Source organism: Cyprinodon tularosa, unplaced genomic scaffold (genome assembly GCF_016077235.1).
Source record: "Cyprinodon tularosa strain WSP-4 unplaced genomic scaffold, ASM1607723v1 ctg170, whole genome shotgun sequence".
Taxonomy (NCBI): Eukaryota; Metazoa; Chordata; class Actinopteri; order Cyprinodontiformes; family Cyprinodontidae; genus Cyprinodon; species Cyprinodon tularosa.
This window is the reverse complement of record NW_024038532.1, coordinates 441,078-462,557: the sequence shown is the minus strand read 5'-3', so window position 1 is coordinate 462,557 and position 21,480 is coordinate 441,078. Positions and strand designations below refer to the sequence as shown.

Genomic DNA, 21,480 nt, shown 5'->3' with positions numbered 1-21,480 from the left:
TTTAAATCAAGATCTCCTTTCTAGTTTATGCTAAAACAGTCTGTTCATGTTCATCCATCTCCTTGATGAACTGACCAACCTTTTATTCAGAGAAGCGTGATCTCACCTCCTCAGAAACCCGTTCCTCCATTAGCAGCTCCCGCTTTTCCTTCTGTTGTGTTTTCCTGTCCTATTTCTCATCCTGTGACTGTCTTCCTTTTCCTTCCGTCTCCTTATCAACTTGACAACAGCCTCGAGACCCGTTATAAACAACAGATACACACAAACTTTCCAGGATTAAAAAAAGCAGCAGGGAGGTTGTTCAGCAGCTCCACTGATTAAACATAGAAATAACTGGATCTAGAATGAATCCATTGTCAGCAGCACAGTGATCTCTGTCACATGGAGCTCGCTGTAATCAAAGATTATATTTGGCATGATTCATGTTTTTTTTCATGCATTTTTATATTGAATTGGAAATTAATGTAAAATATACAAAGATTTCATATTTTACTTTAGGAGTCAACAAAAATAATCTATCACTTTTATTTAAAAAAAGCGCCAAACAGAGCATGTGAACGCAGCGCAATTCTGTTCTGTGCTCACCTTCATTTTCAGGAGAAGGCATTTTCTGATATTTTTCCTTATTATGTAATTATACCAGGGCCCTGGGACACACGGCGTTTGATTTAATGATGTGACCGATACATGTGTATTGTCTTATTTAACTGGATGTCAAATTATCGCAATGTTTCCCAGCTGCGAACGTAACACCTCGCATTGGAGCAAACTGGAGCGGAGCGAAATCCTCGCTCTGGCCTTTGAATTGAAAACTACGGAGCCCCTCTGATGACATGGTCAAAAAATTTTTTTTACTGTGGACACGAAGTAGTATTTCGTGCGCACAAAGTAGTATTTCGTGGCCACGCAATAAGTATAACGTGCGCACGAAATACTACTTCGTGGCCAGGCAATAAGTTTAACGTGCGCACGAAATACTTATTAATAATATTAATATCATTCCTGGACAACTGGGTAAACAAATCGAGCGCGCCTTCTCTAAGGTCTAAGGCGCGCTCGATTTGCTTACCCAGTCGGTCTCCGCCAGTCACGTGACATTTGTTGCTAAGACGCTAATTTAGGTGGAAACGGCGTAGTGTAAACAACCGCAGCCTAGCTAAACGAAGGACTAAAGGCCCGTTTACATAGCAGCCTGTCCAAGATAAGTCATTACAGTTAACATAAGCCTGAAAACAGGGGCGGATTTATTGATATTATTAATAAGTATTTCGTGCGCACGTTAAACTTATTGCGTGGCCACGAAATAGTATTTCGTGCGCACGTTATACTTATAGCGTGGCCGCGAAATACTACTTCGTGCGCACGAAATACTACTTCGTGACCACAATTAAACATTTTTTTTTGACCATGTCATAAGAGGGGCTCCGTAGAAAACAGCTCTGCGCTCCACCATATTTTTTCTGCTCCGCTCCACCTCTTGCTACACACTCCGCTCCAATTACAAGCTCTGATTCCAAATCTAGCGATTTATTCTGCTACAGGAGACTTTGGAGACGACATCTAAAAGCAGCGAACTCTGCTCTCCAGAGCAAGTAGATTGGTAACCCCGCCTCCTGCTCTCCTCTATCTTGTCTGCTGTCATGATTCATGCAGCTATTATTTCATCCAAATGAAAAATGGAGAACAGATAAGCAGATCATGGCTTGTCTACAGGGAAAAGAAGGACTGGGTTATTTACTTTGGCCTTTTTGGAAACACAGGAAGGAGCAATCAGCTAAGTGAGCTTAGTGCTTGGAAAAAATCTTTCATTCCTTTTGAGACAGCAGGAAAAGTCAGCTGAGTACAAAACATAGAGAGGAAAACAAGAAGAAAAGGGACAAGAAGAGAGGGACACAACCTAGAACAGATAATGTCTATTGTATTAAAATATCTGTATTTGTATTATGGGTCTGTTTTATGTGTTAGCTTCTCACTTCAGAGGGCCCCCTGCCTGTCTTTGCCTAGGGCCCCAAATTTCCTAAATCCGCCCCTTTTCCTGCATCCCAGCAACTGTGTGGCTTTTCTAAGGCTTAAAACATCAGTTTGTTTTGTTAACTTTGAATGCTTTTTTAAAGAACTTTTTTGAACAGTACATGATAATTTTGAGAGGAACACACGGTACCTTGCAAAAGTATTGACACCTCTTGAGATTTAACAGATTTTCTTGTATCCTCCCTGTTGAAACTTTGAAGAAGAAGACTAGGAACACATGTGGACCAGAAATGGAGGCCACTTGACCAATGCTAGTGATGCTGCGAAGGTAAAAACCCGTGTCAGTTTTTAAAAACCTTAATCCACAGTCCGAATCTCCTTTCCAGAACCGAAATAGTAAGTCTTTTTTTCTGTGAGGCTGATAAATATGATGCCTTAATTTTTTGTTAATCCCTATTTTAGATATTTGGACAATTGCTCCAGTCTTAACCTAGATACTGACACTGAAGAGGTGAGCCATCCTAACAACTAGCATCTTGGGATAAACGCTGGTGCATCACTGCTGGGAATCTCCATCTGTCCTACAGTGCTGGACTTCCCCCTGACTCCTCAGACCACGAGAACGCGGTGACGAGTATTAACACACATTCGGAGTTTGCACTCTGCTTGCCTGGGTGCAAAGAATTAAACAAAGAGTGTTGATTTAAAACTTCTTGCACAGCACTGAAACTTCCAAATCTCATTGCAACACAGCAGAATATCATGTTGAGACTAGAGCAGACATTGGGATAACCACTGAATGCCTTTGCTCAGAACTTCACTGTAATCTGGCCAATAGTTGCTCAGTCTGGACCAGTTTGCCATAATTTGGGCTATTAAACAACATGCCTAAAAAAACCACTTTGGTCTTTGGCATGCACAGTATTCCCTCACCTAAAATTATACCTGTTATTGCAAGTCTAACCCCACCCACCAACTATTAACTCTGCCTTTCATTTTTGCTTTATTTCTTCCAAAGTGTTTTTATAGGTTCGCCTGATCCAGAGGCTTGAGCAGCAATCAGCGGCTGCTTTCAGTCTTGTCCTTTCAGTTCCCTTTGTTGGAAAACTTATTTGTTTAGCTGTCAGATTGTGACGCCTGACGCACGTAAAGCCAAAGCCTCTCAGGCACACCGCCATAAAATCTGCTCCACTGTTTAAGACGTCAGGTGTTAATCATGTAGATATCTTTCATTGTTGCACCTTAAGCTGGGTAATAACAACGAAGCATTTAATAAAAGTCTAAGTGTTTTAAGTGGACAGCATTCAGAGCTAAAGGTGTCTTTTATTTCCCTGCTCCATCTAATCTCTTATCACACACACGGCTCAGGTGGTCTTTTCTCCTTTCATTGTGTCCTAAATGATCTCAGCTGCACACTGTGTTTGTTGATTGCTTGGTGAAGATGTGTGCCGGTAAGGGTTCCCTGTCATCCAGGACATCCAAAAGCGTTGAAAAAAAACCAAAACAGATAAAAAAGTTTTTTAAAATCTTTTGCACTTTGTCCAAATGTCTTCCGCAATTTAGAGCTAATGTGGGAGAAGAAGTGGCTGCCTAGTGGTTAGAGCATAGGGCTTGGAATCCTGAGGTTGTGAGTTTTAAACTGCCACACTGGCTCTCTGATTAAGACCCTTAACCCCACACTGCTACCTGAGCACCAATAGAAGGAGTGGTGGCCTAGTGGTTAGGGCATTGTAGCCTCGTGAGACCATCCTGATCTCGCGAGCTTTCAAGGTTTCACTCGCAAATCAGTCTGGAGACTCTCCGTTAAAGAAAATTTGGAGCCGTTCACCAAACGAACGTCCAATCAGCGTTGGCTTTGAGGCGGGTTGAGGTTTGACGCAACGAGAAGCGTGACAGTTCAGTCTAAAGAACATGGCGGCTTCAGCCGATGAAACTAGCGTTAGCGTGGCTATCGAGCAAGTTTTATCGAAATTACAGAGTATTTCTTCACGGAAAGAAGAGCAAAACACTGCTCTGGAGGCTTTTCTCAGAGGAAAAGATGTTTTTGCTCTTCTCCCGACTGGTTTCGGCAAGAGTTTGATCTATCAATTGGCTCCTCTTCGTCGTCGCTCTGTTAGTACGTCATGCTTCGTTGATCTGATTGGTTTATTTGGCCCGTCTATCACCAACATAGGCCAATCAGCTAACCAGTATTTTCCCCCCTTCCCAAAATTACTGCAACGGAAGGTTTCCAGATGGATATGCGGAGCAAATCCATCTGAAGCGAGTCAGGTTAAGGGCATTGCACTTGGGTTCTAGTCGGTTCTGAGTTCGAGCCCCACTCCCACAGACTGCCACTCTGGGTCTCCAAGCAAAGATCCTCAACCCCACACTGCTCCCTGGACGCCACACAATGGCAGCCCACTGCTCCCCAAATGGGATGGGTTAAAAACAAAGAGTGAATTTTGTACTTGTGACATTGTAATGGCAATAAAATCTGGAAAAAAAAGAAGTTCCTAGCTTACTTTTTTTTTTTTATTGAAGGGAAGAAGAGGATTTTAGGGTGTGTGGGGGCACGGCTTTATGTATTTGACCAGCTTCATGTTTCCTCATCAGCTCTGTCAATCATAGAAGCCAGAGAGCCTGCTGTCATCGAACACGTGTTTTTATTGACCTGCACGGGTTACGAAACCGTGAGCGTGAAGGCTACCTCCTGGTATGTTGAGCAGCAGCTATTTATGAGCCGTCTGAATGTGAATTCTGATGTTTATATTCCCACTTCTGATCTATGTGCCTTGGGTGTTGCCTGAGGGGTAACAATGAGGAATTGTCTTCAAGTCTTTACTTGAGCAGCTACATTGCCTCACTTCCTTTGGCTCAGTTACAGCATTTTTCTTCCTTGACTCAGCTATTTTAGGACTGACAGCGGAGCAAGAACTGCTGATAAGTAAAAATAAATAAAAACCTTATTCTGGCTTCATCTCGCCTCCGTTTAGAGTTTAGATTAGCGTGCAGGTTCAGATGGTCGGGATCCATTTTCCTTTATGCAATCATGTCATCAGTTTGATTATAAAGAGAAAGTGAAGCTACAGCAGAGGCAGAACTTAAACTGTAGATAGGAGTGGAAGCAACAGAATCAGTTTTGACGGGTGAAGATGGTTGAATTCTGTCGCTAAACTGCAGCAAACATTGCAGTCATCCTCCCTTAGAGCTCCTATTATTTGTTAAAAACCTCTTTAGAGTTAGCAAAGTAGTTTGAGGTTAACCAACAGGGAGCTCCCTTTGTTACACTTGTGGTTTCAATAAAGAAACACTGATTGCTTATTATTGTTGCTGATTTAACTCTGCAATACTACAACTTACACAACTGCCAAAAGCGGCTTATGTCTCAAGTGAAACCTTTTTGACAGCCTAGAATAAACTATATGAATTAAACTTTTCTACTGAAAGTGTGTCTTTTCAGATACATTTAAACAAAATCAATTGGGTCATGAGTTGCATAAGCATGTTTGCTTTTTAAAAAGCTGTGAAATGTTAAAAACATTTCAAATCACAGCAGAACCAGCTGGTTTTGAGTGGACCACTCCAAGACCTTCACATTGTTTTTCCCATTTGGAGCCATCAGAAGGTGGACTTACTGGAGTTCTGTGGTCCGTTGGTCTGCTGTAACACTGAAGTTTGCTGCACGGAGTTTATGATTGCATAAAATACAACAAGTCACCCAGGTCCTGAAGCAGCAAAGCAGCCCAGACCATGATACTACCGCCTACATCTATGACTTTCGGTAAGTTTCCTTTTCTGGAGAGCTCTTTGTTTTATGCCAGTTGTAAAGGGGGATTTCCAAAGAAAATACCCTTTAAAATATTTCTTATTTGGCCTTCAGAGTCTTTTAGATGTTTGTTTTTTTGTTTTGTTTTGTTTATTTATTTGTTTTTTTTTTGTGGTAGAAATGTGATAATCCTTTGTTTTCTTTTTCAATCAGCAGTAAATTTGCCCTTTTCTCTTTTCTAAATTTCTATAGAGGGAGTCTCCTGTGCTGTTTTGTTTTGCCACTTAGCCTACTTCATGTTGTCAGATGGGTTCTATTTTCTTCTTTAAATGTATAGGAGTAATCAGGGATGGGTGTGGCTAAAAAGAATTGAGCTAAAGATGAATTTATACTTTAACACCAGGTATGTTTGGGTACCTCTCATACAATTTAAATGGAAACATCATTAAAAATGAAATTGGAGTTCTGCCAAAGTGTGACTAACAAATTGAAACTTAAAAATGTGTAATGAAACATATACTAATTTATAGCTATTTATCAAACAGATTAAACTTTGTTCCACACCATGCATGGATAATATGCTAGATTTTTCCCAGGAAACCGACTGAACTTTGACCGGTGATGTTATAGCAGCATGTCTTAAAGCTTTAAATAGAGAGCTCTGTTGAGTAAAGACAGGTTTTACTACGAGGTTAGAAACCTGTTAATATCTAACATGGAGGAAATTGTTCTGGTAGCTTCCCTACTTTGATAAAAACAGAGATGATAGCTTCATAATTTTTGTGGCACAAGATAAAAGTAGAAATTATCCTTAATTAAATTTAAAAGCAACATGATTGAGTTCGATGTAAAAGCTGTTATTATACTATTTCCACTGCAGTTCTAGGTGACAATACAGTGATTTGGATGGAGGACTGTGGTAGGTCACAACAATCGCCCAATTTCAAAATGGAAAAACAAGATAGAGCAGTGAAAACCAGACAGTAAATCACATCCAACCAGCTGCATGTCAATAAAGGCGACCCAGTGTAAGAAAATAAAGTGCTTAAAGTGAGAACTGGTTGATTAATTTTAACAATGCCTTGCTCATGAGCCTCATTTCTCTAGCCCTTTGGCAACTTCAAAGTATCTGAACTATCCACTTAAGATAACTGAGAAATAATCTCACTTAACATAATTAGTTAATTAAAAGTCAGGGTAAAGTATCTGAACATGTAATTACGAAAAACAGGGTTTATGAGCAAAAGTTTACTTACTTCCTATTTCAGATATAACTACTCAAATAACATTGTATGTAATTATTCCAGATAAAATAAAGGTTCTACATATCATTCCTCTTTCTTTAGTATTATTACCATTAATATTATTTGTGTGTTTAAGTTAATTTTATTCATCTGTTTTTCCTGGTTAGAAATCCTCGTCACTATGTTGACACAGCGTCAGACATGTGAGCAATAAAACAAATAAAAGCAATCATACCCAACCCACTGAGTCAAGACTTATTAATAGCCTGTCTAATAAAACAATAATTGTTGCCAACGAGGCGGATATAAGTGGGATTTATCACTAAGGTGTGATGGTATTGTTTTGAGGTTTTATTGCAGCTGGCAGCAAATGAGATGCAGAGAACAGAGATTTAAAACCAGCAGTAATAAAGCCTCCATTAGCCTCTGTTGGTGATAGTTACGGAAGAGGAGTAGGCCACTGAAAAAATAAAAATAAGTCAACTGGTTTTTAAATATTATTTCAGTTTAATATTGGAAAAAAGACAGAATTCTGACTTCAATCTCAGAATTTTGAATCTTAATGTAGATGGGCACCATGAAGGAAGAGATGTGGGAGCACTCAGCTTCACTGACAAAGATGTAGAGTTGTTTGGGAGAAACAGGAACACATTGGTGAAAAATTACGGAATTAAGCGACTTTTTAAAGTCTCAGAATTCTGAGATTAAAGTCAGAATTCTGAGAACAAAATTCAGAATTGTAAGATTAAAGTCGGAATTGTGAAATTAAAGTCAGAATTGTGAGATTAAAGTCAGAATTCTGAGATTAAAGTCAGAATTTTGAGATTAAAGTCAGAATTCTGAGGGAAAAAAAGTCAGAATTTTGAGATTAAAGTCAGAGTTCTGAGAAAAGAAGTCAGAATTCTGAGATTAAAGTCAGAATTCTGAGATTAGAGTCAGAATTCTTATAAAAAACGTCAGAATTGTGAGATTAAAGTCAGAATTCTGAGATTAGAGTCAAAATCCTGAGATTAGATTGAGAATTGTGAGATGAAAGTCAGAATTGCGAGATTAAAGTCAGAATTGTGAGATTAAAGTCAGAATTCTGAGATTAAATTGAGAATTGTGAGATTAAAGTCAGAATTATGAGATTAAAGTCAGAATTCTGAGATTAAAGTCAGAATTCTGAGATTAGATTGAGAATTGTGAGATTAAAGTCAGAATTGTGAGATTAAAGTCAGAATTTTGAGATTAAAGTCAGAATTCTGAGATTAGATTGAGAATTGTGAGATTAAAGTCAGAATTTTGAGATTAAAGTCAGAATTTTGAGATTAAAGTCAGAATTCTGAGATTAGAGTCAAAATCCTGAGATTAAAGTCAGAATTCTGAGATTAAACTCGGAATTCTGACTTTTTTGAGATAAAATTTAAAATCAGTAATCTTATTTTTTTTTTTTTATTGGCCCTAAACCTCTTCCGTAGACAGTAGCAGCAGTTTAGGAGGCAGATAAAACATGATCAGAGTTCATGCGTCTGAAAACCAAAAAGAAAAAAAGAGCAGCTCTGGGGGCGGGGCTTCTGGTTGCGTCTTTTTCCTCCCAGTCTGTTTGTCGGACATTCAGCCCAACATGCCAGAAGCATGACGGAGAACTGGTTGAGCTGGAAGGAGAAGAGAGGAGAGGAGCAATGTTAGAGAAAAGTTTTCTTCAAACGGGAAACATGGAGCAAAGCGGCTCAGAGCTGCAGAAAAGCTGAGTGATGGTCGGAAAGTTTTACCTCCGGAAAGCCTGACGAGGAAATAAAACATAAAGAGGTGAGTTTAGACCAAACACTGCAGGGTGGGACTGATTCCTATCCGCTATGTATCCTAATAAATACCAACTAACATGACAGAACCTGATTTTACTTCACTTTTTCTACTTTGTTTTCTTTCTTTGTTTACTGAGAAGTCAATCCGTTTTAGACGCTTAATCTCATTTTCTCCTCCGCTTCCTGTGAACTTCTCAATCCCCCTTTTAGAAAATCGATGTGTTTTGTTATTGTTTCTTTCCGCTCTGCTTCACCATGAACTTAGAAATGGAGACTTTTGGCCAGAGGGAGGAGCCGCACCCAGAGCCATCTGCCCTCAATCCGCCTGCTTTCTAATCTAACCTTATTCCAACGGATTAGGCAATATAGGAATAACATTGAGTAACTGACCTGCATTGAATTTGGCAATAATGTTACTATTAATATATAAATCCACATTATTTACATCTTTGTTTATATATTTACGCATTTCGGGGTGCTGGTTCCTATCTGCAGCTGTCTATGGGTGGGAGGCGGGGTCAACCATGGACAGGTCTCTAGTCCATCACAGGGAAACACAGAGACATACAAGCATTCACACACACACTCACACCTAAGGAGAATTTAATTAACCGATCAATCATGTTTTTGGACTGTAGGAGGAAGCTGGAGTACCCAGAGAGAACCCACGCATGCACAGGGAGAACATGCAAACTCCATGTTTAGCAGCAAAATGAACATTTTCAGTTTATAAAGGGCAGCATTGGTGCAAAAGAGCATTGATATGGAAGTTCGGAACATTTGGTGCAAATATGCAGTATTTTGGTTTGGTGTTATCAGCGTGACGCAGAGTCTGTGACTTGATTTAGAGGTTTTTTATTATTTCAGCTGTCTGATGGCAGTGGGGTGTTTTTTAGTAATGCAAGCAACTGTTATTAGATGTTTAGATATTTAGTAATTGGCCCTATAGGTGTGATATTTCTAATATTATAAGATATAATTTTCCATTCATCCATTTTCCTTCACGCTTTATTCCAAGCGGGGTCGCTAGGGGTGCTGGTGTCCATCTCCAGCTGTCTAGGGGCGAGAGGCGAGGTCCACCCTGGACAGGTCTCCAGTCCATCGCAGGGCAACACAGAGACGAACGGGACAAGCAACCATTAACGCACAACTAAAGAGAATTTAGAGAAACCAATAAACCTAACCAACCACAGTCTACCTGTTTTTGGACTGTGGGGGGAAGCCAGAGTACCCAGAGAGGACCCACACATGCACAGGGAGAACATGCAAACTCAATGCAGAAAGAGCCAGGCAGGGAATCGAACCCAGAACCTTCTTGCTGCAAGGCAGCAGTGCTACCCACTGCTCTACTGATCAGCATTTCTTATTGCTATTTGAACATTACAATATATAGTATTATGGAAAGAATGAGACAACTTTGTCGTTTTGTATAGACAGGGTGTATACAAAAGGTGGATGACAGTGGATGAGCAGCAGAATAAACATTTTTATTTAATAAAGTTTAGCAGTGATTGAAAAACGGTGAAAAAATGCATTAATATGGAATATAGAGCATTTGGTGCAAATATGTCTGTGACTTTTCAACAGTTCAGCTCTCTGATGGCAGTGGTTTTTTTTTTTTAGTAATGCAAGAAATTGTTATTATTTCGATATTTAACTACTGGCCCTATATGTATGATATTTCTAAAATTATAAGATTTAATTTTAATCATCTATAATAAATATGTGTATAAATTATGTTATTATTACAATGCTGTTGGTAAAATTAGCAAAAGTTATTTATTTAATGACTGGTGATGGTAGCTTGTTTATTTACTGTCATCATTATAATGTTATTCAAAGTAATAACCAGGTTCCTCCTTTTATTAATTGCTTTCTCTCTTAAAATCATTTGGTATTTCTGTTCCTTGTCCTTTTTTGGAAGCAATGGCCCTAAACTGGTGTCTTTCTCTTTATTTCGGATTCCAGGTTAACTCATTTTTGGGTTATATTCCTAAAACTGATTGATTTTCCATCTTTATTCCTAAATCTGCAGTATGGCACGCCGCTCTCAGTGTTCCTCTGCTGGGGATAATCCCCTGGACCCCAACTACCTCCCTCCCCACTACAGGGAGGAGTACCGCCTGGCTATTGACGCCCTGGTTGAGGACAGCTTGGATGGATACTATCACTTGCTCCAAAACGTGGACGTTGTGGACTTTCTGTCGCCGGATGAAATCCAGTACATCCAGAGCGTCGTTCAGCCTCCGAAGCAGAGCATCCACCCTGAGCAGCAGTTCCTGGATTGTGAGGGAGAAGGCTCCTCGGACACCTACTGGCCCATTCACTCTGACCTGGACGTCCCGGATCTGGACCTGGGCTGGCCTCAGGTGCATCACTTCGTTGAACCCACGGAGGTCACGACCCTCGTTAACCCCCCTGAACCGGACATGCCGAGCATCAAGGAGCAGGCGCGACGACTGATCAAGAACGCCCAGCAGGTTGATCCCTCTTTCTCTCCATGCAGAAGCCTGATTCCCTTTTCTGTTGCAGCACCCCAGCGCTGACGAGTTTGTTATGTCCCTCTCCACTTCCCACTCCTCAGGTCATTGCCATAGTGATGGACATGTTTACTGATGTGGACATTTTTGCGGATATTCTCAATGCTGCAGGGAGGAGAGTTGCCGTCTACATCCTGCTGGACGAACACAACACTGATCTCTTTGTTAACATGGTTGCCAACTGTAGAGTAAACCTACAGGCCTTTCCAGTAAGTACATGTTCTATATAATGCGTATTACGTTTAGCAGGTAATACTTTAGATGTTTTAAAGCATATAAGGGTTCTATTGTCAGTGTGTAGCCTGGGTGGGGTGTGGAGCTTCACACTCACTGAGAAACAACAATATTGTTGTTGTTTTTTTTAAAGTATTTTCATAGTTGTTCTCAGAATTACATTTTTAGCATGTCACCAGCTCTGCTGCCTAGTGCTGTTTCCAAAACAATGGAGCAGGAAAGCAGAAGTGCTGTGGTTAGTTTAGCTGTCGGTTGCATAATGCAAATAAAGGAAACTTATCAAAGTTTTCTTTATATCAAGTGACAGTTGATATGGCTGTAGAAATATCACAGCCATATCTGTAGGGACATTGTGACTCAATCAAACAGGTTTTTTTTTTTCTTCTCTTATATAACTGTTATAAATCAGGCTCACAGCACATATCGTCATTGCTAGAGGCAGCATTACTAATTCGAATTTGCCTACTAATTTGACCTGCAGCTTAAAACGTTACTGCTTGCGAGGTTTTTTTTATTATAAATGGTGTGATTGGTTTTTATGCGTGTCCTGCAGTTCATACGCGTGCGTACGGTGTCTGGGATAACATATCAGTGCCGCTCAGGAAAAACCTTCAAAGGCCAGATGATGGATCGCTTCCTGTTGACCGACTGCAGAGCTGTGCTGAGTGGAAACTACAGGTGGGCTTCGTTAAATTTAACATACCACAGTTACACACTGAGGATGAGTTAAAAAACACCTGCAATCATTTTCATGTTAGATTATGCCATATATGCTAAGCATCACTGATCCCCCTCCGTACTTAAGAATAGGGAATAGGTTATTTTTCACAGGAAGGAGCGTTTGTTGCTGAAAAAATTCATATTTTTCTCATCTTACTGAGGCAGTTTTGTGACAAATTCAATTCATGTAGATAACATCTAATGGTTGTCATAGAGCTCTGACAACAACAAGATGCAAACTCTGATTTGCATGCAGCCTTGTTACTGCTCCATTGTTTTCTTTCCTGTTGAGTATTTCTCAGAGATGAGCTACGGCCAAGTTTAGACCAAGAGCTAAAGATGCATTACTGTAAGTTAGAATATCACTTAAAGTTTAGGGTTTTTTTAATTGAATTTTTAAACTAAAGCTTGTGTGAGATACATTCATTACACAGAAAGGGTGAAGTATTCCCACTTGATGATTTTAATAAATGCAGGTAATTAAAACCCAACATTTATATAAGAGGTTGAGGCTATTGCTTTCTTTTTCATTAACATCCATTAATGCTCAGTGTTATTTTTTCATTTAGTGATGATTCTGATGACTTATATCGTAGTTTTTTTTAGTTGCACTGTTATTCTCAGATTGAACAGGACACCTAAAATATAATTAGACGTTTCCTCATTTATAAGGAATACATATCTGCCCCCCTTGATTGAAATCCTTTATTATTTTTCCAATTTTTTGAGTCACCCATCTTTCTGCACATAGCATGGCAGCATCGCTTCTGTCAGTGTGCCCCAGGGCAGCTGTGGCTAACATGTAGCTCACCACCATCAGTGTGTGAAATCGCAAATGACTGAATTTAGTGTAAAGTGCTTTTGGGGTTCTTGGACTTGATGAAAAGTTTTACTATAGAAGCAAATGTGTCACAGTTTTCAAATTAGAATGGATTAATAAAAAGGCTTTTTTTCTTTCCAAAACAAAGCTGCATTTTTTTTGACTTAGAAGTAAAATTAAAAAGAAATCATCCAGACTGAATTTTCACTTTCATTTTTAAGACTGCTCAATTTGTAATTTACATGATTTATAATAAATTTTGGTCACTTTTTGCTAGTTTATCTTTGGAAAAGGAAATGTTAAAAGTTATTTTCATTTTAATTAATCTAGACATGAGCAGTCTTTGAGAAGAAACTGAAAATGCAGTTTGGAGGATTTACTTTAAATTATATCTATTATCTATAAGTAAAAAAAAAAAGCAGCTTTAGTTTCCATTGTATAATTGGAACTAATTTTTATTAATTAATACACAACAATTTAAAGTTTTTTTTTTTCTTTTTAGTGATACATTAAACGTTTGCAATAATTAATTATCTCCATTAATATTTTGTACACATCTGTGTTAAGTGTGGAGACCACTTTTGTTTTTGAATTTGTGTTTTCGGCTTCATATTTCTTACTGGTTCTTGTCTTTCTCCAGTTTTATGTGGTCTTTTGAGAAGCTCCACCGCTGCATGGCGCACCTGTTCCTCGGACAGCTTGTGACCACCTTCGATGAGGAGTTCCGGATTCTGTTTGCTCAGTCTCAGCCGCTGAATGTTGAAAACATGCTCTCCCGGATAGAGGATTTAAGAGTTTTACAGAAGAGACAATTTCCAAATGAAAGCACTTCAAAGTACAGGGAGTCTAAAAGGTTCCTGTCTCTGGACGTTCCCTCTGATGATTGGGCAGGACATTCTTACGATGAGCACGCAGGCGGGAGTTTAAGGATTATGGCTATGAAAAGGCAGGGGGCCGTTCGTGGCCCTGCTGATATGTATAATAGGTATGGTTCCCAGCAGACCCTTGTGGACCCTTCTTTTGATCAGGGCCCAGCACGGATTTTGATGACAGATAATCCTGCCTTAAAGCGTCATTCTTATGCCGGAGATGTTCCAGGGAGATACTCATTGCCATTCTTGCAACAACAGGGAATGCCTGACTCCGAACCGAGAGGAAAGCTTTTTCACAGAGACCAGCAGCTTTTTCCGGGACCAGGAGCAGAAGAAGACTACAGCAGCTATGAGAAGTTCTGGAACCAAGGCTATATGCAAGCAGAACAGTTCTCTGTACCAGGTTTACAACAAGAGGTACTACCACCTGAATTTGACCCTGTTCTTAACTACTTATCATCTACCAGAAATCTAGACTTGGATCAAGGCTCAGATAGATTACTACCTCCAGCGGATATACCTTTTACTTCCCCTCACCCCAAAAGAAGGGGGGTAAGACAGCCATATGTCGGTCAAACCTCTCCTACATCTTCAAACTCAGATCAGAAGCCTTTTATCCGTGACGCCACGATGAACCGCAAGGATCCCACTGTAAAACAGAAGCTTAGAAACTGGAGGATTGGCTCATACCTCAGTGCACATGATAATCCAGAGGAAGAGGCCATCCCAATTGAGCCGACTCAGCAGCCAGATCCTTTCGAAGAACCTGTGGTTCCGATCCAACAAACTGCCCCTTTAGCGGACTTGCCATTTCACAAAATCCCCAACGTGAAAGAGTTTAAGGTTAATACTGTACCTAGGATTAGTCAGATTCCCAGCTACGTCAAAGCACCACCTCAAGAGAAACCGAAGACAGTCCTGGATGAGCCTGCTTCAGTGACAGCTGAAACAAAAACCACTCCAACACTTTTTGAAACTTCCTCCACCGCTGAGGTAAAAAAAGATGAGGAAGAGGACCCAAAACAAACAAAAACCCCAAGGCTTCAAAGGGATGACTCTTTTAGGAAGAAATACAATGCAGCAATGCAGAGAAGCTCCAGATTAAGATCTTCCCTGATATTCAGTTCCCTTGACCAGCAAAACCCTCAAGAAACTACTATTGCAGATCAAGAAGATGAGGGAGGTGACAAAAGCAAAACCGAACAGACCAAACTCCCCCTTGTGTCTCATGTTTTGGGACAAAGGAGGTCTACTGCAAGAGAGCCAATTGAGTGGAGTCGTTACATAAAACCTACCTCAGAAGCACAAAAAACAGATAAGGATGAGGATAAAGATTCATCAAGCGGGAAAGATTCCCAAGACCTTTCAGAAATGCCAGAGGGAAAGGAGCCATTAAAACACACAGATGTAGATCAAGATAGTGTTTCATCATTGATGCCTCAAGTTAAGCTCACTGAAGCTCGGGCTCCCGAAACTGATCAGCTGGTACTATCGACCAAACCTATGCCTACTTTTGTAGATATGAACGATCCAGATAACAGGCTCATTTTTTTTAAAGAACTTGCAGCGCAGCGTAAAGCCGCCAAGGCATCAGAAGCTCAAACGAAAAAAGATAAGGGAGAGTTAAAACCACAACCTGAGCCCAAAACTACTTCAGTTTTCCAGAAGAAGGACCCTGTTTCAAAAGAAACTCCTGAAACTTCAGTAGCTAAGGATTTAGAAAAGACACCTGCTGCAGAGAGTGGAAATACCAGCAAAAAAGACTGTAATAGCACTAAAACTGCCAATGAACAAAAAACTGAAACCAAGAAAACTGAGAAGGACCTTCAGTCATTGGTTAGCCTTTCTGTTTTGACCGAAACAGACCAACCTACTAATAAACCTTCAGAAAACCCAACCGTGTCAAATCCACTGATGCCTCAATCCAAACCGATGAAAGCTGAATTGCCTAAAACTGATCAAGTGCCAGACCTGACCAGCCCATTTCTCACAGCTTCATCATATGTAGATATGAATGATCCTGATAATAGGCTGATGTTCTTTAAAGAGTTGGCAGCCAAACGAAAAGCTTCAGCAGCCAAACAGGGAAAAGCTCTGACAGAACCCCAGAACACTTCAGTTCTCCAGAGTGAACAGAATCCTCCAATGGGAACACTAGAAAGTAAAAACACTTCTCTAAGAGAGGGTTTGTCAATGAAAAAAACTATGTCCACAGAGACATCAGGGAATGAAAATACAAGGAAGAAGGACAGTCTTGTAAAAAATGATTCTATTACTCTCAACACCTCTGAAGAACAAGCTCCCAAAGTTACTGCTGAAACGGTTAGAACAGACATACAAAAGCAGTCTGATGAACAAACAGAAACAAGTCAGAGCAAATCACCAGAACAGTCAACTGTATCAGAGCCATCTCTTGAAATAAAATCACCCAAGCAAGCAAATGCTGCTGACGCTACTGTTTCATCTTGTATAAACAGCGCTGACAAAAGAGAAAACCTTACTTTAGAAACTGTACCAGTCATTCCCAGTTCAATGGAAGGTTTAACATCTTCTGAATCATTTCAACCAGAAACCAACATCTGCTCCACTCCACTTCCATCTGAAGCAGAACCTGCATCAACCACAGGCTCATTAAATCCACCAGAGCACACCTCTACCTCTGATAGCCCTCCACTTGTTTCAGATTTGCAGAAACACCCTGTTGCTGCAAAACAGACATTGCCTTCTGATTCTGCCCAAGAAGTCTATAGCCCCCCAAATGATACTATAACACTGCCACCAAATGTTGATGAAATCAAACCTAAGCAAGAATCCTCCAAAGACACTTTAGAAATCTCTGACAGCCAACACAACCAAACTCATCTGGAAGATATTCCCAAATTTGAAAACACCTCAATGGACAATGCTAAAATTGTAAAGACTGATGTTTCTCCAGACAAACAGGCCGCTGTTCTGGAGCCTAACAAGTTAAATTCCAGCACAGGGACAAATATGGAAGAAGCTACTGTTAAACCTTCAGTTGAGGGATTAGGGGAAAATAGTATTAAATTAGAGCAAAAAGAGCCAGTTGCAAAAGAATGTGAGGTTCTTGAATCACCTGAAGATCCTAAAACTTATAGTGGATCTCTGGCGCTTTGCTCATCTACACCTGATACCAGTTTGTTCTGTGAATTGGGTCCAGAAGGCTCAGTTTCAGAGCAACATTTGGAAAATACAGCTTTGTCTAATACAGCTTCAGGTGACACCCACACCCAGTCTCATATTACCTCAGCTGTGGAGAAAACCGAACATCCCCAAGACACTTCAACGCAAAATGCTCTCTCCTCTTACGTAAATCTAACAGATATGAATGCACCCCCAGTAGTTGAAACAGCATTGCCCCCCGCAGTGTCTGCGGTGTCAAACCTTGCAGATACTACCTCTATGTCAAGTGAGACTCAACCACAATCCAAGGGATCAGCTCAGACAACGAATGAACCTACTACGGTTGCCCCAGCTAAAGTCGATTTGCTCTCCAAAGCATCTGATGCTGTCTGTCCTGAAAGCCAAACAGCAGAACCACTTGCGCTTAAAGACAGGAGCCAGGAGCCACCAACAGAGGAGTCTGTGAGCAGAGAGAGAACAAATGACAATTCCAAGCAGAGGAACAACTCTGAAATGACTGAGGTAACATCCAATGAGACCAAACCAAAATCAGAGGAATCTCTTGATCAGCCAATAGCTCAGTCACTGAGTGGACCTACCATGGTGTCCCCGACTGATGCTGATTTAGTATGCAAACCATCTGAAGCAGTCAGTCCTGAGAGTCAAACACCAGAGACACCTGTCCCTCAGGAAAGTAGTAAGAAAGATCAGAAGTTAGTGAAGACAGATGAGAAAAAATCTGTCAATTTATTTGACAAAGATAAGAGCCAAGAACCATCCACCGAGGAGTCTGTAAGCAAAGAGAAATCAAAAGACAAGCAAAGTAACCATTCTGAAATTACCGACGTCACGTCCAATGAGACCAAACCAAAATCAGAGGAATCACTTGATCAGCCAAGAACTCGGTCATTGAATGAATCTACAATGGTGGCCCCGACTAAGGCAGATTTAGTATGCAAAGCATCTGAAGCGGTCAGTCCGGAAAGGCAAACACTAGAGACACCTGCGCCTCAGGAGAGTAGTATAAAAGAGCCTGAGTTACCGGAGACAGATGAGAAAAAGTCCAGTAGTGTACTATATAAAGATAAGAGCCAGAAACCATCCACTGAAGAGAATGCAGGCATAGAGATAACAAAAGATGAGTCAAAGCAGAGTAATAGCTTTGAAACAAAAAACGTAACATCCAATGAGACTCAAATAAAATCTGAGGAATCTCTTGGCCAGCCAACAGCTAATTCAGTGAGTGAATCTACCGCGGTGGCCCCAGCTGAGACTCATTTACCCTGTGATACATCTGAAGAAGTCAATTCTGAAAGCCAAACACCAGAGACACCTGTGCCTCAGGAATGTAGTAAGAAAGAGCTTAAGTTTGTGGAGACGGATGAGAAAAAATCCAACAATTTACTTGACAAAGATAGGAGCCAGGAACCCTCCACTGAGAAGTCTTCAAGCAAAGATAAGTCAAAAGACAAGCAGTGTAACAACTCTCAAATGGCTGAGATAACATCCAATGAGTCCAAACCAAAATCAGAGGAATCACTTGATCAGCCAACAGCTCAGTCATTAAATGAATCTACAATGGTGGCCCCTACTAAGGCTGATTTAGTATGCAAAACATCTGAAGCAGTCAGTCATGGAAGCCAAACACCAGAGACACCTGTGACTCCGGAGAGTAGTAAAAAAGAGCTTGAGAAAGTTGAGACAGATGAGAAAAAATCTAATAGTCTACTGGATAAAGATAACAGCCAGAAACCATGCACAGAAGAATCTTTGAACAAAGAGAAAACTAAAGATGAGTCAAAACAGAGTAACGGCTCTGAAACAACGGAGGTTACACCAAAGCAGCCCAAATCAAGTCAGTCTCGCTATCACTCGTCGACAGTGAACGTCATATCCAGCAGCAACCTGCGAGACGACACAAAGCTTCTGCTGGGACAGATTTCTGCCAACTCCCAAAGTAGGAATGAAGCAACAAAAGATTCCCCTGTCACAGATGACGAGAAAGAAGACAAAGCTGACAAAAACGCCAAAAACGAGAAGGGATTGGGGTACAGGACGTTAAACAGAGGGTCTACTAAATCAGTTCAGGAGCGCGAGCAACTGCTGGAGAAGATTCAGACCATGAGGAAGACGAGGAAAGTTTACAGCCGTTTTGAGGTATGAATTTCTTATCACCTTTCTGAATGTTTACGTAAACATTTGATTGCAAATGTAGTAAATAATTTTCTCTGTTTACATTCTCTTTAACAGATGGCACCTTGAGAGGAGTCTAAGGAAAGTGATAAAAGGGAAAGACGTTTTTGGGTCTACAAGGTTCTTTCTGCTTTTGCTGCAAACAGGCTTATTACGCACAAAAGTTTAAGGGGACCAGTGTTGCATTAATTTACCATCAGTAGATACATCCACCAACGACGTTCCATGTTCAGTAAAGGACTTCTGACTGATGGCATCGGAACTGTACGACCAGAACGGACAGGAAATGGGTTCAGAAGACATTCAGCATTGTTAAAGCTGTGTTTACTGACTGCATGGGTAAAGTGCAATGCATGTTTTTGTGATGACACCTGTTGTGGCTAATAGCACTGAATCTAAAGTCCACTTGTTATGTGACCTTATAGGAATCTGAAGTAACCAGTTTGTAAAACTGGTAGAACTCTAATTTGTTCTGTAATATATTGCTTGAATTAACTTTTGAGAGAATATGATGGATATTCATAGATTAACCTGTTAAAACAGTGGATGTGTACATTTTCATCTATGAGTAAGAAAGAAAACTTGAACTCATGGATCAACAGAAATGGATTAGCAGCCTTAGTGCTGAAATAAGTCTAGAGCAATATTTGGACAGAATGTGATGTTTTGCTCACTTAACTTGAGAGACATTGAAATCAACTTTTGTTTGTTTTCAAGGTGCAGTTTGTTGTATTACCCCAAAATTGCCATTTTAATTTAGAGAATTTCTTTGTGTCATTGTAAATAAGAATCTCATTTGAAATTAACAAGCTTTGTTTATTTGCATCTTTTTGTCACCATATTTATAATTTCTTAACAAAACTTCTCTGATGGCGAAACAGAAACTGTTAAAACCCATTAATGGTGGATTAAGTCAATAAAAACCTTGTTCCCAGAGGTATATACATGTATAAATAGCTGTTTAAATATGTCTATAAAAATGTTTAGTTACATGCTTACTAAGTAATGAAATACATAAGCAATTGTTACTCAGTTTAGTCTAAAGGCTCTTGTGGGCTAAACATTACATGACCTAAAGACTAAGCAAAGCTGAGTCCAGGATCAAAGCATTGCATTTACTCTGGCGCCATCATTTGGTCAAACTATAACTGCAACACAAATCTTTAAAAAACGTATCATCTTTTGTGTTACACCTTTAAACCATAATGACCTCTGAGAACATGTGCAAATACTTGGACTGTATTTAATTTAGCTTTATTACATAATTGGTCTTGGTCTCAGTATTCTTTTTTCCCCCAGCTTTTTCTTGTCATTACACTGTCACGACTGCAGAATGAAATTCACTCTGCATTTAACCCATCCCCTTGGGGAACAGTGACTGCCATTGTGCAGTGACCGGGGAGCAGTGTGGGGTTAAGGGTCTTTGCTAAGGGACCCAGAGCATCAGTCCTTGGGAGTGGGGCTTGAACTTAGAACCTCTAGATTCCAAGCACAATGCCCTAACCACTAGGCCACCGCTCCCACTCTTCCTGGTCTCTGTAATGTCTTGGTCTCAGTTGGTGCGGTCTTGACTACAACACTGGGTAAACCTTTAACAGTTGTTCATGAGATCAGGATGGACACGTGAAGCAGGCAGGACAGTTGGTGTTTCCTCCATAGATTTTTTATTAATTGCTAATTCATAATGGATTTATCAGTCATTTACAGCTTTCAAAAAGATTTAAGAACTATAAATGTAGTTGTTAGGGAATGCCATTACCTGGCACAGAAAACAGAGGTGCTACAGGACTCATCATGATGCAGACCCTAAAAGGAAAGAGGAATTACTAAGAAAAAGAAAAGTGGTGAAAGGACAGAAAAAAAGAGTACCAGACCTCAGTGAAGGTGGAAAGAGCAAAGAACAAAATGTTGAGACAAGAAGAGAAATAAGAGACCTTGGAAACCAGGGGAATCCCTCTGCCAATTATCACCCCCCTCACAAGTCCAGAGATTCCTAGAGGCAGAAAGTACTCCCAAGCATATGCTGTTCATTTTGAGATGCATTGCCCTGGGTGTTGAGATTTGTTGTGGAAACTCATGAACTGTTGGAATGATAGCTGGGTACTTTGTCATTTCGACTATATAAGATTGTGTGCAGTCAAAGGTTCTGACTATTGTCTGTATTAATTCACCAAATGGTGTCTGGGAACTAGAAGATTCCTGGAAGG

At 40.3% G+C, this 21,480-nt stretch overlaps 1 protein-coding gene across 2 annotated transcripts; it reads left to right on the top strand.

Annotated features, from left to right (window-relative positions):
• The first annotated feature begins 8,537 nt into the window (after positions 1 to 8,537).
• fam83ha (family with sequence similarity 83 member Ha) lies at positions 8,538 to 20,098 on the top strand. Of its 2 annotated transcripts, XM_038281403.1 has the most exons (7): positions 8,538 to 8,754; positions 10,786 to 11,230; positions 11,335 to 11,499; positions 12,078 to 12,202; positions 13,705 to 15,370; positions 15,440 to 19,237; positions 19,331 to 20,098. In XM_038281403.1, the coding sequence occupies exons 2-7, from the start codon at positions 10,787 to 10,789 to the stop codon at positions 19,340 to 19,342; spliced, it is 6,210 nt and encodes a 2,069-aa protein (XP_038137331.1). In that variant the 5' UTR covers positions 8,538 to 8,754; position 10,786; the 3' UTR covers positions 19,343 to 20,098. The 2 variants fall into 2 exon arrangements, with proteins under 2 accessions (XP_038137331.1, XP_038137330.1); XM_038281402.1 differs by having other exon boundaries at positions 13,705 to 19,237.
• The last annotated feature ends 1,382 nt before the right edge of the window (positions 20,099 to 21,480 follow it).